General features: G+C 41.0%; 1 protein-coding gene across 1 annotated transcript in view; it reads left to right on the top strand.

The window, feature by feature from the left end:
- The window catches only part of LOC125889349 (protein jagged-1b), a 65063-nt gene extending 50361 nt beyond the window's left edge, over positions 1-14702 (top strand). Inside the window, exons 9-14 of the mRNA XM_049577230.1 lie at positions 3663-3776; positions 10715-10828; positions 11206-11252; positions 11445-11621; positions 13071-13221; positions 13357-14702. Of these exons, the coding sequence (XP_049433187.1) occupies positions 3663-3776; positions 10715-10828; positions 11206-11252; positions 11445-11621; positions 13071-13221; positions 13357-13796 (1043 nt within the window). The 3' untranslated portion in view covers positions 13797-14702. The remainder of the gene's footprint in view (positions 1-3662; positions 3777-10714; positions 10829-11205; positions 11253-11444; positions 11622-13070; positions 13222-13356) is intronic.
- The last annotated feature ends 348 nt before the right edge of the window (positions 14703-15050 follow it).

The following is a 15050-nucleotide window of genomic DNA, read 5'->3' as shown; positions in this document are numbered from 1 at the left end:
TGTGATAATTTGTGCAGTGACATCCGGTTTCCTCATGATGTATGTGCATGGGGGCGGGAATTGTTTTGGGACCAAGATGTCTGCCAGATGAGTGTGATGTTATCAGATTTTGTTACTCTGCGAGTAAACTAAGCCACTGATAAACACTGAGACAATACACACTTGTGTTTGGAACAGGAATGACATGTTGTTGTTGGCATTTGTCCCCATCGGTTGTGGTGATGTTGGTTTGCTGTACAACAGTGTGATGTTTCTCCCAAAGATATGCAGTGCTAGACTGTCTAACTTTGGCCGTCACAAGGACTCTACTGTGAATGTTCTATTTTGGATTTCTACTTGAATGTGTTTACATGCTGCAACGTTCAAAAAACACTCTATTTTCCTCATACTGTCTGTGCTGGAACACTTGTATTCACCCTCTGTCTGAGAAGACTCCATTTTAGCTCCTTCTCTGTAGGCCCCCCTCCCAAAAAAGCCCAGACTGCTCTGATTCTAGGTCTTCTGGGTCTGCAGTCACAGGCACCAACTCTGTGTCTCTGCACTGTCATTGCAGTATCGCGGCACTTTCTACTGTAGAAAAAACACCAATAAAAGCATCTAAACCTGACATGTTCCTACAAGAACAAGATCCAAAATTGGGGAGAAATTAACGATGGTGGCAACCAAGATTACATGTTTCGCCGACGTTAGCATGTAGCTACATGTAGCAGTGTAGGTTACATAATATAAACACTTGCAGTAGTGTGCCTGGAGTAGATGATCAAATAAAGAAATCCTTGAAATATAAAAGTAACACACACCAAGACTTATAATGAGGTGCTGATCACTGGCAATAGACTTGTTTTCTACAATCGTATAAAGAAATCTGTCACAAGCTGATGTTGGGTTGTCTTGAAAAAAATTGGAAACAGAGTATCCAGAGCATAGTGAAGCCTGATGTTTTCACAGGGATTGCTCTTACATAAGTTTACCTCATTATCTGACACTCTGGCCACATTTCATATGAACATCCGACATTGTAACTTGTGACAGAAAAATCAGAAAAGCTAAATAGGCCTCCTTACTATAAACTTTTAGTAAGGAGGCCTAGCTTAGGAGTGATTTCGGGAAGTTCTCAGAGCAACTCTGAACAAGGAAGGGACAGAAACTTTTACCTTAGTGAGGAGGTGTGGTTGACCCCGTTGCTAGGTGTGATGCTTGCTTTTAACAGATGTGATTGGTTGTCACAGACACACCCTTTTGTGAGACTGCAAGGTGTGGACACCGAGTGGAAATGTAATGAACTGCTGACTGTGAAAGTGTTGTCAGTGTTAGTGTGATCACTGCTGATGGAAGGTTGAGACAGACCAGTCATCACTGCTGCACTGTTGCATTTTTCCAGCTTTTCAAATATCTCATTGTTGTCATCATTTTTATTTCTGGCATCATAATGATATTGTGTTAGGTGGGAAAGGCGCACATATCCCTAATTAGATCGACCACAAATATTATCCCTGCAAAATCTAATCTATGGCATTTCATTTACCCACTCTCATCCAGTATTTGGAGAATATTTCTCCGACCTCTGTGTGTTTGCACTATTTTTTCCTCTGATTAAGAAACTCTTAAGCCTCTTAAAAGTCCTCCTCCCTGCTCATGACAGTTTTTTTTCTTTTAAGGTCTAAGATGCTCTGTGAAGAACTTTACAAGGACCTGGTCTTAACTTTAAGGAGAAATACTAAGAAAACGTCACAATTCAGAGAAGAAGAATTTTTCTTGGAATTTCATTGCTAGGAGAAACTCTTAATACTAGGAAGCTTTGTGAACACGGCCCCTGGCCTCTTGGCCATGTAATCCAAGAAAAGGGTTTAAGAGGAGTGCATGCCAATGACATAAGAAACTAGAGACAACACTGAGGAAGGATAAAAGAAACAAAGAAACATAGCGGTACATTGTTGTATTCCGAATAATACAATTCAAGGTTGACTAAAACTTAAAGAATAGTAAAAATTGAATCTTAATCACAGGTCTGAGTCAAGCTCAGAAATGCTGGATCATACATTTCCCATGATCACAATCCCACAATCCAAGCTATCTTTGATGGCATTGTCCGGGTTATTGTCTCAAACTATAGGAAGCCTCCACAGCCGCAGTGGACATTAAGCTCTTTTTTATGGGCTGAGAAAAGTAATGATGAGTAAAGTGATCCTGTAAGGGTAAATAAGATGGAGTAACCCTTTAGGGTGACACTAAGCAGCCATCAAAAGACTAAATAAGTCAGCTTCTACAGACACATTTGTCATTACCTCTGATTTGTGTACATATTGATCCTGAGTACACACTATATTACAACTACAATCGCCACTAATATTTGACAGCAGCACTCACATCTGGTTAGATCCCTCACCTCCATGTTTTCAAGTGTCATGTTTTTGGCCACTAATTAACAACCGAGCTGTCACAACAGTCCGTCTTGGGCTCACTCATTGTCTGTCCATGTGTTTGTGTGAGAGACTTATGTATACAGCAGGTTTGAGCTCGTGTTGTGTTAGTTTGTGCGTGTGTGTGTGTGTGTGTGGCTACAGGTGAGATTGGATCACACAGGTTACGGTCTGTCAGAGCTGCGTGTGTAAACAAGCAACGTTCCACATCTTCGGCTTTCACCTCGATCAGGATAAACAGCTGCAGGTCGATCGCTGGCATGTAAACACTTTTATTACAGCAAGAGAGGGAGAGAATAAGAGGAGAGGGACAAACAGAGGAATAAAAGGTTTATTTTTGTTCTTGTTATTTGTTGTTGGCTTGTTCAGCAGTCCGGGAGGCGGTCTATCTCTGTCTCTGTATGTGTTATGTGGGTCTCTCCGGGGAATACACAGTGAGAGGATTGTCAGGCTTGCAGGGAATGACAACCATAACCACAACACAGCTCTGCTTTCAGACGTAGATTTATATATTTAACCAATATTAATTAAAGGCTTCTTTGTTTGTTATGAATTCTCTGTCTAGTTTTGGGAGAAGTGCCGCTAGCTTGGCTGGGTTATTATTGCTCAGGGTTAGAGTCGGGGGTCAGGAGGATGGAAAATGGTTGTTCTGCAAGGTTAGGTAAATGAGAAGAGGTTATGAGAGAGACAGAGGGCTCTTGACCGAAAGATGTATACCACAGAGTCATGCATGGGAAAAGTTATGATGCCACTACTGCACAAATATGTCATGTGGAATAAGAAGTCATGCACGGTTAACCCCTAAAATAAGAGCTTGTGTTGTGCTCTTTTTCCTCACGTTCCCTCTGTTTCTTTATCTGTATATACTTCCTTTTCAGAGCAGTGGAACCAGGCATGGCAGCCCCATTTTTCTATTTCTATTTTACATCCCATCATCTTTTCTTTTATTTAAATTCCCTGGTTCATCCCTCCTCTCTGGGAAAGGTTTGAGGTGACAGCCATGTACGTGCAGCAGACGGTTGTATTTATCACTGTTTGCACAGAAACCAGAGCAGCAGAAACGAGAATGAAAACACGGGCAGCCAAAGCATCCGCATACCAATGTTCAGATCACACATGTCCACATGGTGGCATCGCACAGACACAGTGACACACACACGCACAAAATGATCTCTTTGATATTCACACACAGATTCCCATTACACAGACCAGTAGTTCATGTGAAATATTTTCTCTTCCCAGCGGTGAGGCAGTGTGATCGCAGCCCTTGTGGACGTGGAGCAACATGTCAAGAGACTCCTGGAGGTTACCGGTGCCTTTGCCCACCTGGATGGACCGGCAGGACGTGCCAGCTGGGTCAGTGGGTCAGAGTTAAACAGCTACAATGCATTTTATATATATATGTACATTCATAAGGCCACTGCCTCTGAGTAATGGAGCCAGCTATGCCTGTTCTTCTAAATAGCCTCTTTCATACTGGACAAAAATATCCACTAACATCTAACTAACATCTGGTTTTTGTCTTTAGCGGGAAAATTTATAATTGGCATTTATTCCCAGGACAAATAACTCTGCAGTAGTCAGGGATTTTTAGCTCTGATCGGCTTTCATGCAGCAATGGAAACGTGACAGCCAGCTGGATGCTCTAATTCACACATTGTTCTAAATTAGTCAGCACAGAGTTGAGAGAGACTGAATAAGTAACATATAATAACGAAGCAAACACTTTAACATTTTCACTGGCATCCCTGCTGCTCTCTGCTGTTTACTTACCTGTTTTCTGGTGCGTCTGTGACGTCAAATGTTACACACCATTAAAAAAAACAAGATTCATCTATTGCAGAGCCGTGTACACTGCTCTAGTCCACTGGCAATAGAATAGCAGTCTATTGCCTATTTGTAGCAAGTTTTCCCAGGTTTAAAACTCCTGCCCATATCCACAAATTTTGCAGGAAAAGAGTTTAAATGAAAGCATGACTATATCATATATCAAAACACAATGGGGATATGCTTTCCTGAATCCACGAAATCAAAAAATGTCATGTTATCATCCTACAAATTTCTCTTATCCATATCGATGACTGTAAATTAAATTATTTACAGCTATTGACAGCTCATGAATTATTTACACAAGGACCATTCAGTGACTTTGGAAATAGCTAGTGACAAAACAGTCTCACTAAACTTTCTATTAAGCAGCTGGTGCTGTGGCTCAGGAGGTAGAGCACCAATCAGAGGATCAACAGTTCGATCACTCCACATGTCGAAGTGTCCTTGGGCAAGATACTGAACCCCAGACTGCTCCTGATGGCTGTTCCATCAGTGTGTGAGAGCATGTGAATGTTTACTGAGTAGCAGGTGGCACCATGTGCAGTAGCCTCGGCCACCAGTGTGTGAATGGGTGAACGTGACATGTAGTGTAAAAAGTGCTTTGAGTGGTCAGAAGACTAGAAAGGTGCTATACAAGTGTAGTCCATTTACCATGTTCTGGGCATTTCAATTGGAAATCCTAACTACAGTGGCTATTGAAGGTTTTGTTGGACACATATGAAAAAGGTTTCATGTAGCCTGATGCTTAACGATGGAATTCAGTTCACTGGTTGAACATCCGTTCAGTTATTTTGTATTTTGTTATTTTGCATATTTTTCATATTGTGATATACCATATCAGAGTTCTGCATTGAAGTTTTTTTTAACTTCAGGTAATTAGGCAAGTGGATAAGAAATCTACTTACCCCTTTACAAACTGCTTAATTTATTAAAGGTTATCAAATAACAACAAAGAAAAAAAAATGAATTGTCACGTTTAATCATAAACTTGATGTGCCTTTGAAAAACAACCCTGTTTTATTTGCCTTGCTCTCAAACTTGTAGCAAACCGTGCATTATATGTTGGCGTTACACCCACATTCTTAACGCCACCCAACTAAACTCCTGTTCCCAGAATAGCTGAAATGTTTGCTCGCTCTTCAGATCTTTACTTGCCGCCATTTTGTCAGAAGTGTTCAATTGGTACTGCGCATTTGCAGCTCCAATGAGATGAGATGAGAGGGAAGGGAGATGTCTCACTCCCAAGCAACTTCCATCATTCATTCCTCAAAAAAACAATGTGTTTAATTACTTTTTGCAAGATTTACTAGTCTGACATGGCCTTTTATGTACCCCAGGCAATTGGGCAACCTTTATTGTCCTTATTATCCTTATTGTTACTGTAATATTGATTTCAATTGTATAGCCCAGCCATCAGTAAAGGTAATGTAAGCAAAGCAAGGAACTTCAAAGCAAAACAGAAATGCAAATAGTACTTTTAGAGATGGATGACCAAGACAATTTAAAGCCAGAACTGTGTATTGCACAGCTAGTCAATAAGATACTGCATTTTAATCTTAACCCGACAAATGACAAGAGCAAAGGGGCTTAAAGGGAATTCATCTGAGATTCTTTTCCAGTGTAATGCTTCAAAAGTTAAGCACACTGGGGTTTTGTGGCGTTAATAATTTTTCATCATTAAAGTAAGTCACCACAGTTGTTTATACAGAGTTCTACTAATGAGAAAATTTGATATTTATCATCTTCAAAGGAATCTATTCCTAGGATTTTTAACACTGATCCTCTAACAAGCTAAATCAATCTGTGATTCACGGCTGGTTTCAAAAGCTGCGTTTCAACGAGCAATATGTGATTATGTGTTCCATTTGAAGTGAAATATGCATTTAAAGCACAAATTATAGGGGCAGAAAAAGCCCATGGCATTTTAATTCTCCTATCAGCCCATCGTGACTGTGAATCAGTATTCTCTAAATGCACTGTCACGTCTCTTTGGGCCGCATTCGCTCATATTGACAAGTATACTCCCTCAGGGTTGTTGTGTTAGATAGTACAGCATCAGGAATATTGTATAGGTTCACACACACACACACACACAGGACATAGTATATACACACATACAGTGGCTTAGCTTGCGGGTTATGAAGTAAAAAGTGAGACATATTTCAGTCTGACAGCCTCTCCTACTCCTCTGTGTTACAGTGATATGTCACTCTGACACTTGATAATCCCCCCATAGTTCCACATCACAGGTCAGTAGCTCACAGTATAACACACACACACACACACACACACACACACACACACACACACATGCACAGGACTCAAACACAAGTGATAAAACTCTTTATAGCCTGAGCCGAGAGGCAGAGCGTCAGTAGTGCCTCAAATGGGGAAAGGCAATTATACTTTCTATCAGTTTCACTCTTTTATTGGACGACTTCTGTCCCCACATTTTCTCCAGTTGCAAGCAGAATCCGCAGGCTTTTTCCATAGATAACACACACACATACACATACACACACATACATATACACTCCCCCGATGCGAAATCCTAATAGGCCTCTCAGTGACTCTAACAGGTTTAGATTACCTATAACTGACTGACTACTTCCTCTTTATTCATTCAGCGTTTCTTTCTAATCTTCCTTCTCCTGCTATCAGAGCCAAGCCCTCAGGGGTTTCTGGCTTTTTACACTCCCAGTGCGACAGAGGGTGGGAATGGGCACACACGCACTTAACTAAAGCAGTGGTGCAGCAGGGGGGTCTGCGCATAAACAGAGACGATGTAAGAAGATGCTGCAAGGCATTACTTTGGATGTAGTGTTCAATTGTTAACATTATATTTGATAAAGGGCGAGCGCTCTGTCTCCGAGTGTTGTTATGTATTGAGCAGATTCCTGCTTCATGGCTCAATTCAAGCATCCACTTCAAAATTGAATTTAACAGGTGGCTAAAGATTGTCGGGGGCCCCGTAGGAGACATGCAGGATTAAATTTACTAGTTTTATTGGATGTTTTATCTCATTTCAGTGAGAAGTTTAATTAGCACAGTGTTGTTGGTGAGTCCTCCAACAACATTAGACTAATATTTTGGTTTGATAATAAATTGGGTCAATACTGATATTTTGTGTGTAATGTAATTTCATTACCTCTATAATAACTACCAAAATGGCAACCTATAAATAATAATACATAGCAGAACAATAATTAAATTACTGCATCCAGTCAAGGCGCAGTTACAGATTACCATTCATGTCTGTCCAGATTCATATGCAGCCATGACAGTTGACAGTGCTTTAAATATGAATGTTGCTGCAAAAAAAGTTACATATTTTAAAACATAGATGCTTCACACACATCTTCAATCTGGCAGCATAGACGATGTATACTAGTGGTTCCCAACTGGTTCAGCCACGGGGTCCAGATTTCCTCTTAGTCATTAGTTTAAGGTCCACACAGTTTAATACATTCAGTGTCATACTTTCATTTGGCTGTGTCGTTGAGCAAGTTTGCTGTCTCTGTCAAGTATCTGTCTGTTAGTCGCTCACTCTACAGCAAGAAACAGCCCTTCAAAATAAAGTCTCTGTGCTGGAAATTCACTGTACTCAAAATTAAGTGTGTTTTTTACAAACTTGGGAACCACTCATCTGTACAATCACCATAGTTTCAAAATGGACACCTAAAATTACAGTTACTAATTTAGTTTCTGACCAAATGTTATGACACTGAATAACGGCTAGAAAAGTGTTTATGCAGAACATTACGGTGTCACAGTGAAGTTGACCTTTGAGATAAAAAATGTCATCACTTCATCATTTTATCCCATCAAGACATTTGTGTGAATTTTTTTTCACAGTTAGCCCATCAATTCTTGAGTTAAGGCCAAACACATGTTTTGTGAGGTCACAGTGACTTTGACCTTTGACCTTCAACAACAAAATTCTCATCAGTTCATTTATGAGTTCAGGTGAACATTTGAGCCAGATGAGAAAAAATCCCTTAAAGCCTTCTTGAAATATTGGGTTTGCGAGAATTGGCTGGACGCAAGGTCCTTGACCGTGAAATTTGTTCCCAACAGTTGTTCACATTTTTTTCCCAATTTAAAGAAATTTTCTCAAGGCATTTATGAGATATTGTGTTCATGAAAACAGGATGGGCAGACTGACAACCCGAAAACATAATGCCTCCGGACATGGCGGTGTGCCAGTGATATCATGCTGTGTTATATGAGCAAGACTATTTGTAGACAAAATGTTGCATGTCCATGTAGAAGTAAAAAGGATGAAATACTTGGTTATCAACATTGCTCGCACTGTTAGTGAGCTGCATGAAAATAACTTTTCAGTATTGACAAATAATGTAAAAGAAGACCTTAGGGGTGAAACAGTTTACATATTACGTTAGCAGGTCAGACACAGTGCATTAAAATGAATATTCTGCCAAGGTACCTTTCCTTACTCTAATATCTGCCTCTATTCCTTCCTAAATCCTCCTTCCATAAGACTGAATCTCTGGTTTCCTCCTTCCATATGGGGAAGTAAAGCCCTGAGACTTAACAAACCGCTGCTACAGCGACCTAAATCAGAGAGTGGAATGGGACTTCCCAGTCTACAGCGCTATTACTGGGCAGCCAATATGCAAAAGATTGCATATTGGCCCTTCAACCCACACACTCACCGGTGCCAGCTCGAATCACATTTCTGCCATTCCAGCTCTCTAAAAGCTTTGGTGTGTCACTGCAGACTATTCAAACTGAGACAGTATAGTTCCAGTCCGGTAATCATATCCACACTAAAACTCTGGCAGCACATTTAGCATCACCTCAACTGGAATACACTCCCCCTGGCTACACCAATTTGTAAAAATGACCTATTTAAGTGAGCTAAAAATCAACCCCATGTTTTTTTTTTTTCTGGAACAAACAAGTAAGGTGACCTCTACGACGAAGGGAAGTTTGCCAGCTTTGCCCATCTGTCTGCTGCGTTTAATCTCCAGCAGTCAGACCTTTCAAATTCGACACTTTCTCCACACCGTCATTCCCAAATACCCCACTCTCCACTGGAGTTGATCACCTTACACCATATGACAAATCGTCATGTCTCCTATCTGTATGACTTTATAACCGAAGGCACACCACCTGCCTTCATTGAAATAAAGACAGAATAGGAAACAGAAGGGTGTCTTTGTCAGACACTTTGTGAGAGCAGGCACTTAAAGAAATAAACCACTAGTTTATCAGTTTAAACTTCTGCACAGGGCACTTTACAGTAAATCCAGATTATCAAGGACGTACCCTGATATTATCGATTCCTGAGAAAGATACTCACAATCACACTGTCATCTTACTCACGTTTTTGTAATGCCCAAAACTGGCTGAATGTTGGAGTCACTTCTTTGAGGTTATTTCAGAGGTATTAGAGCTAACAATTGAGTCATCCACAATGATCCCCATTTTTGGTATTCATGAACAGGGCAGTCAGGTTTCAGTGAAACAAGCAAATGTAATTTCATTCACCTCCCTGATAGCTCACAGGAGAATCCTCCTACACTGAACACCACTGTCTTACACCTCTTGGCTCCATAATATACAGTCTTTGCTAGACCTGGAAAAGATAAAGTTCTCACTGCTCACTGTTCAGCTATGAAGTTCTTTAATCACTGACAACTGCTTATTTCTTTCTTTAAGAATTTATGCTGTCACTCCTCTGGTTAGCTGGTTATTATCATCAAGCCAAATAATCACTGAGAGGGTGAATAGCACTTAAGATCTTGTATAACATGACCTATCCTGCATTTTATCTATGATATCATATGTCAATTTTTATTTTGTTTATTGATTTTAATTCCTAATATTTATTTTATTCTATTTTAATTTATAAGCCACGTATTGTTGTATATGTGTATGTGAATACTGGGGTATGTGAACACACATGTAGGCTCTGTATCTGAAAATGCACACCAATATATTCAGCGTCATACTTGCATTTGGCCATGTTGTCCAGCTAGTTTGCTGTCTCTGTCAAGTAGCTAACCATTAGTCACTCACTGTACAGCAGGAAATGGCACTTCAGAGTAAAAGCTTTGTGCCAGAAATTCACTTCACTTAAAAATAAAGCGTGTTTTTTTACAAACCTGACACGTCTGCGACCCACTTGAGGTCCATTCAGAGTGGACTGCGACCCACCACTTGGGAACCACTGTCCTATAGCACTATAAACCATAGTTAGCTAGCTCACAGGGAGCTAAGGGTGGAGTGGGATTGCTAAGGGATGTTTAGGGTCTGAAGGGCTCTCTATTACTGTGCTATTGCAACAAAATGTGAATGAATAATCAGTAACAGGTGTAGCAGCAGCTCAGTTTATCCCTGGTTTCGATCTATCAGAGACATTAGATGTAAAATCCCAAGTAGAGATAAGATGTTCTTCATCAGATCTATTTTTAAAAACGTTTTCTTCCTCCCTTTAGACACCAATGAGTGTGAAATGAGTATATGCGTCCACGCCCGCTCTTGTCGCAACCTGATCGGTGGATACCTGTGTGACTGCCTTCCTGGATGGACGGGGCCTAACTGTGACATACGTGAGTATAAAAGGGAAATGAAAGGAATAAAGGAAGGAAGGAAAGAGTGATCGTCCTCTGGCAGGGAGTGAAAGATGAAGAGCCTCACTGGACTGTGTTTAAACAGCAGTTCCCCTGCAGCCCAGAGTCCCTGTGGGCTGGAGATCATTTCACTCCAAGTCCAGTTCTATCAGTCATCTGTCACAGTTTCAATGAAATACACTGAGAATGTAACACTTACCAAAAAGAGTGTGTTGAGCGTCTCCTGTTAGGTGCAATCTGACTCTCTGCTTGCACTTTGATGCAACATCATTAAGTACATTTCTTATGACTTTGTTCAGACATGTCCTATCTCTATGTGACAGGTTAATATAGTGTCTGGTTTCTCTGATTTCTAGGGAACAGCAGCTGTCAGGGTTTGTGTCTGAACGGCGGCCGTTGTGAGGTGAGAGTCCTGGCTGTGCTGCCTTTCTCTCTCTGTCTAATTTGCTTGTCATCTCTGCATATCAGTCATGGCACTCATATTCACTGTAGAGATATTGTCACTGTTCTCACTGTCACTCTCACTATCTATAATCGATGCTCTCTCTGTTTTACATCAATATAAGTAACTCTCACTATATTCTGTCCCGCATAGGACCAGGTGTCAGGGTCCAGATGCTTGTGTCCACCTGGTTTCTCGGGGAAATATTGCCAAATTGGTCCGAGTCCTTGTGACAGCGCCCCCTGTCTGCATGGAGGACAGTGTGTGGAGAAGGATGGAAAGACCGTCACCTGCAACTGTCCAACAGGATTTTCAGGAGTCTTCTGTGAGGTGAGATGACCGTCATTCGTGTTTGCTTTAGACTACCTTAATCTGCTAAATAAAAAAAGCTTCACAGAAAGACATACAGTGCTAAAACTCAGTAGAGGAAGAACTCAGAGCCCTCTTTGATTTGGAAAACACCATAGATTCAATTAAGTGTAGTTGGAAAAAGAAATGTAAAACCAATAAAAACATTAATAATACACTCAAAAAATATATTACGCTATTTAGATGATCTTAATGAAATTTAGTTTACATTACTGTTTATTAGATTTGAGCTGCTCCAAAGTGAGGGACCTATTTATATTTAATGGTATACTGATAATAAAAACTGCACCAGTAAGGTACATAAAAACCCTTGAAAGACTTGGCAAAAAAGGATTAGAATTTGGAAAATGTCTGGGAGACTATACGGTGCACAAAAATACTCATACATATACCCACATATGTAAAAAATAAATACTGAGATGATGAATGCCTTTAATTTGCTAAACACTGAGGCAGATGTCTCAATTTGAACAGGTTACCATTGTCAAGCACAAACTGGAGATGGACTCACAAAGCAGACTCACAGACTCAGATAAAAGTTCAGGGCTTTAATCAGGCTCAGGTTGCTACACTGGTGATCAATAACAGGCAAAAGTATCCAATTGGACACAAAAAACGGGTGGTCAAAAGGCAAAAAATTGTCAAAACACACTCAAGAAAGTGCTGGAACTCTCACTCAAAGGTAAAAATGATCTGGCAACAAGGGAGGAAAACCTAAGCTGAGGGAGACAATGAGACACATGAGGTGAAACACATTAGGGCGGGGCAAGTAATCACAAAGCAGGTTAACTTGACAGGACTTGGATCTGAAATGAGACGAGACAGTGGCTACCAAAATAAAACAGGAAACACGGGGATGACAAATAAACTTAATCTCAGGTAGCTTGACGGGCCATGACAACCATGATCAGTGGCCTAACAATAATATCTTCTGCCTTACTACTCCAACAATACTGGGCAACAAATTTGACAAGCTGTCAGATTGGATTAGAAGACAGAAAGCATCATCAGCAACGTTAAGTCCCCACAGGAAGTATGACACAGTTATTAATCTAGTAAATATGCACAAAGTCTACAAAAGTGAATGTTAAAAGAGTTCACTAAATATATCTGTTAACTAAATACTTAACAGTTCACCCAATAGTAAATTAATTTACTTCGAATGTTGTTGCAGTAACACATTAGTTTTAGAAACCCAGTGTTACAGCTTGGTTGGCAGTAAACTGTTAATCAGAAAAACTACATTAACAAATCAGCACAACTGCAATAAAAAAGTAGCCACATATTAATGCTCCAACAAGGGGAGCAAAATAAAGATGACTGTCAATTTTTGTTTAACACAGATTTGACAAAATTAATGTCACACTGTCCGTTAAACTGCAACTCTTTCGTTCCTCTCCATGATTTCAGATAGCGTTGGATCTGTGCAATCCCAACCCCTGCCAGCAGGGGGTTCCCTGTTACAGCACAGAGGGCAGATACATGTGTGCATGCCCTGAGGGTTACTATGGCAACGAGTGCATGAGCCTCAAAAATTCGTGCATTGGTCAACACTGTCCAGGTAAGTCTTGTGTGTGTGTGTGTGTGTGTGTGTGTGTGTGTGTGTGTGTGTGTGTGTGTGTGTGTGTGTTAAAAAAGTACAAAGTCTCTGATGAGGTTTGGTCTACCCTCTCTGTCTCTGCCTCCATGTCTGTAGGTGCCATGTCTGACACGACACACGGGGGTGTCAGCTTCTACATCATCCTGGTGGGCGTCTTAGCTCTAGTGACGGTCTGTGGCTGTGCCACCTGCGCCTTCATCCTCTCCCACCTCCACCGAAAGCGGAAAAAGCAGCAGGCTGTCCCACAGGAAGAAGGCATCAACAACCAGAGGGAGTTTGTCACCCTCATCAGAAACGTGGACCGTCCCGTGCCCCTCCTGCCCCCTGCCACCCCTCTCGCACACCCTCCAGCGCCTCCTGCCCCAGTGTCACGTTGCTACGAGGAGATTGAACTCACCTTGCCACCCTCCCCTGCACCTTCGCACCCGTCTCCGGCACTGAAGCCAGCCCACGCCCCCAAACTGGACATTTCAAACCGGGAGAGGGAGAAATTGAACCGCTTCCACTACACAGACAACCAGGAACTGGAAGCCTGACCTTTGAACTTTTCGGCCTCTGAGGAGCTTTTCTTTACTTTTCATTTTGCGTTCTTCGCACTCTCTCACTCACGGTGACCTTTTTCCAGTTTCTTGCACTGTGTCACTGTTGCAATTGTGAAAATGGGGCTGACCCTTTGACCTTTATGTGCTCAGATGGCACCTGATAACACCTGAGGAGCAAAGGCTGCTAAGTAGAGGGGTCACAGGTGTTACTGTGCTGTCGTCTTTGACCTTATTAACTATGAAAAGCAGCGAGTGCATGCTGTTTGACTGAAAGACTCATCAGACTCTTGATTTAATTTGAAGACTTAAAGACTTGCCTTGGAGTGCCTGAGATACCGTCAAGAGGAAACAGAGAATCGTCCTCTGAAGGAGCCTCTCAACCTGTTTCCTGGTCCAAGATGCCACCTGATTTATGCTCAGACCTCCATTTCTGTTCCAGACTGAACTCTGACAGACAGAGAGATCAATGAATGGATGCTTATTTAACACGCAGTGTGTGTTTCAGTGTCTGGTTGTGTGTAAGTGTATGTGAGAGTGAATGTATATTATGAGTATATGTGGGGAAAAAAGGACAGTTTACTTAAAGAAAAGAAAACAAAGTTGATATGCATGTCAAAGAGAGTGCATACTCCATCTCCAAAAGCTTCTGAGGCTTTTGTAAACTGTTTTAAAACTATACACTGTTGCCTGTATTGTCTCTGTAATACTACAGTTTGTCAAAGATGTATGATTTTTTCATACCTGTGTGTAAAATAGCTTTTTTGTACATGAATATATTGTACATATTGATGCCCTTTTTGTACTGTGGTTTGGTCTGAAAGTATCACTGTATTACTTTGCTCTGTTTGTCCCATTTCACTTTCCATTTGGAGCAACCAGCACATGTGGATTGTAATAAAAGTGCATTTACCAACTCTGTTTTTTATTGCCTATAATCATTATTCACCAGTGTTACTGTCGCTGTTAGAGGGAGGTGACAGCGCTGCCACACACAGATGATTAACTGTAGTCTTTGCAAGAGAGGGTGAGGTGTTTCTCACCTTTTTTATATATGTGCATAATTCCAAACAAGGATATTTCATGAGGCAGCAATGAAAAATGTCCTCTGAGGTTTTCATTTGCTATTTATTTCTCCAACCTTTTGTATCCTCTTAAACTCTGAAGTGCCCACAGGTGGGTTCGTATTTACACATTTATGTTGTGCGCCAAGCAGTGCCTCCACAGTTCCCATAAAGATGATAAAACTCT

This window comes from Epinephelus fuscoguttatus, linkage group LG5, assembly GCF_011397635.1.
Source record: "Epinephelus fuscoguttatus linkage group LG5, E.fuscoguttatus.final_Chr_v1".
NCBI lineage: Eukaryota > Metazoa > Chordata > Actinopteri > Perciformes > Serranidae > Epinephelus > Epinephelus fuscoguttatus.
This window is presented reverse-complemented; position numbering and strand designations above follow the sequence as displayed.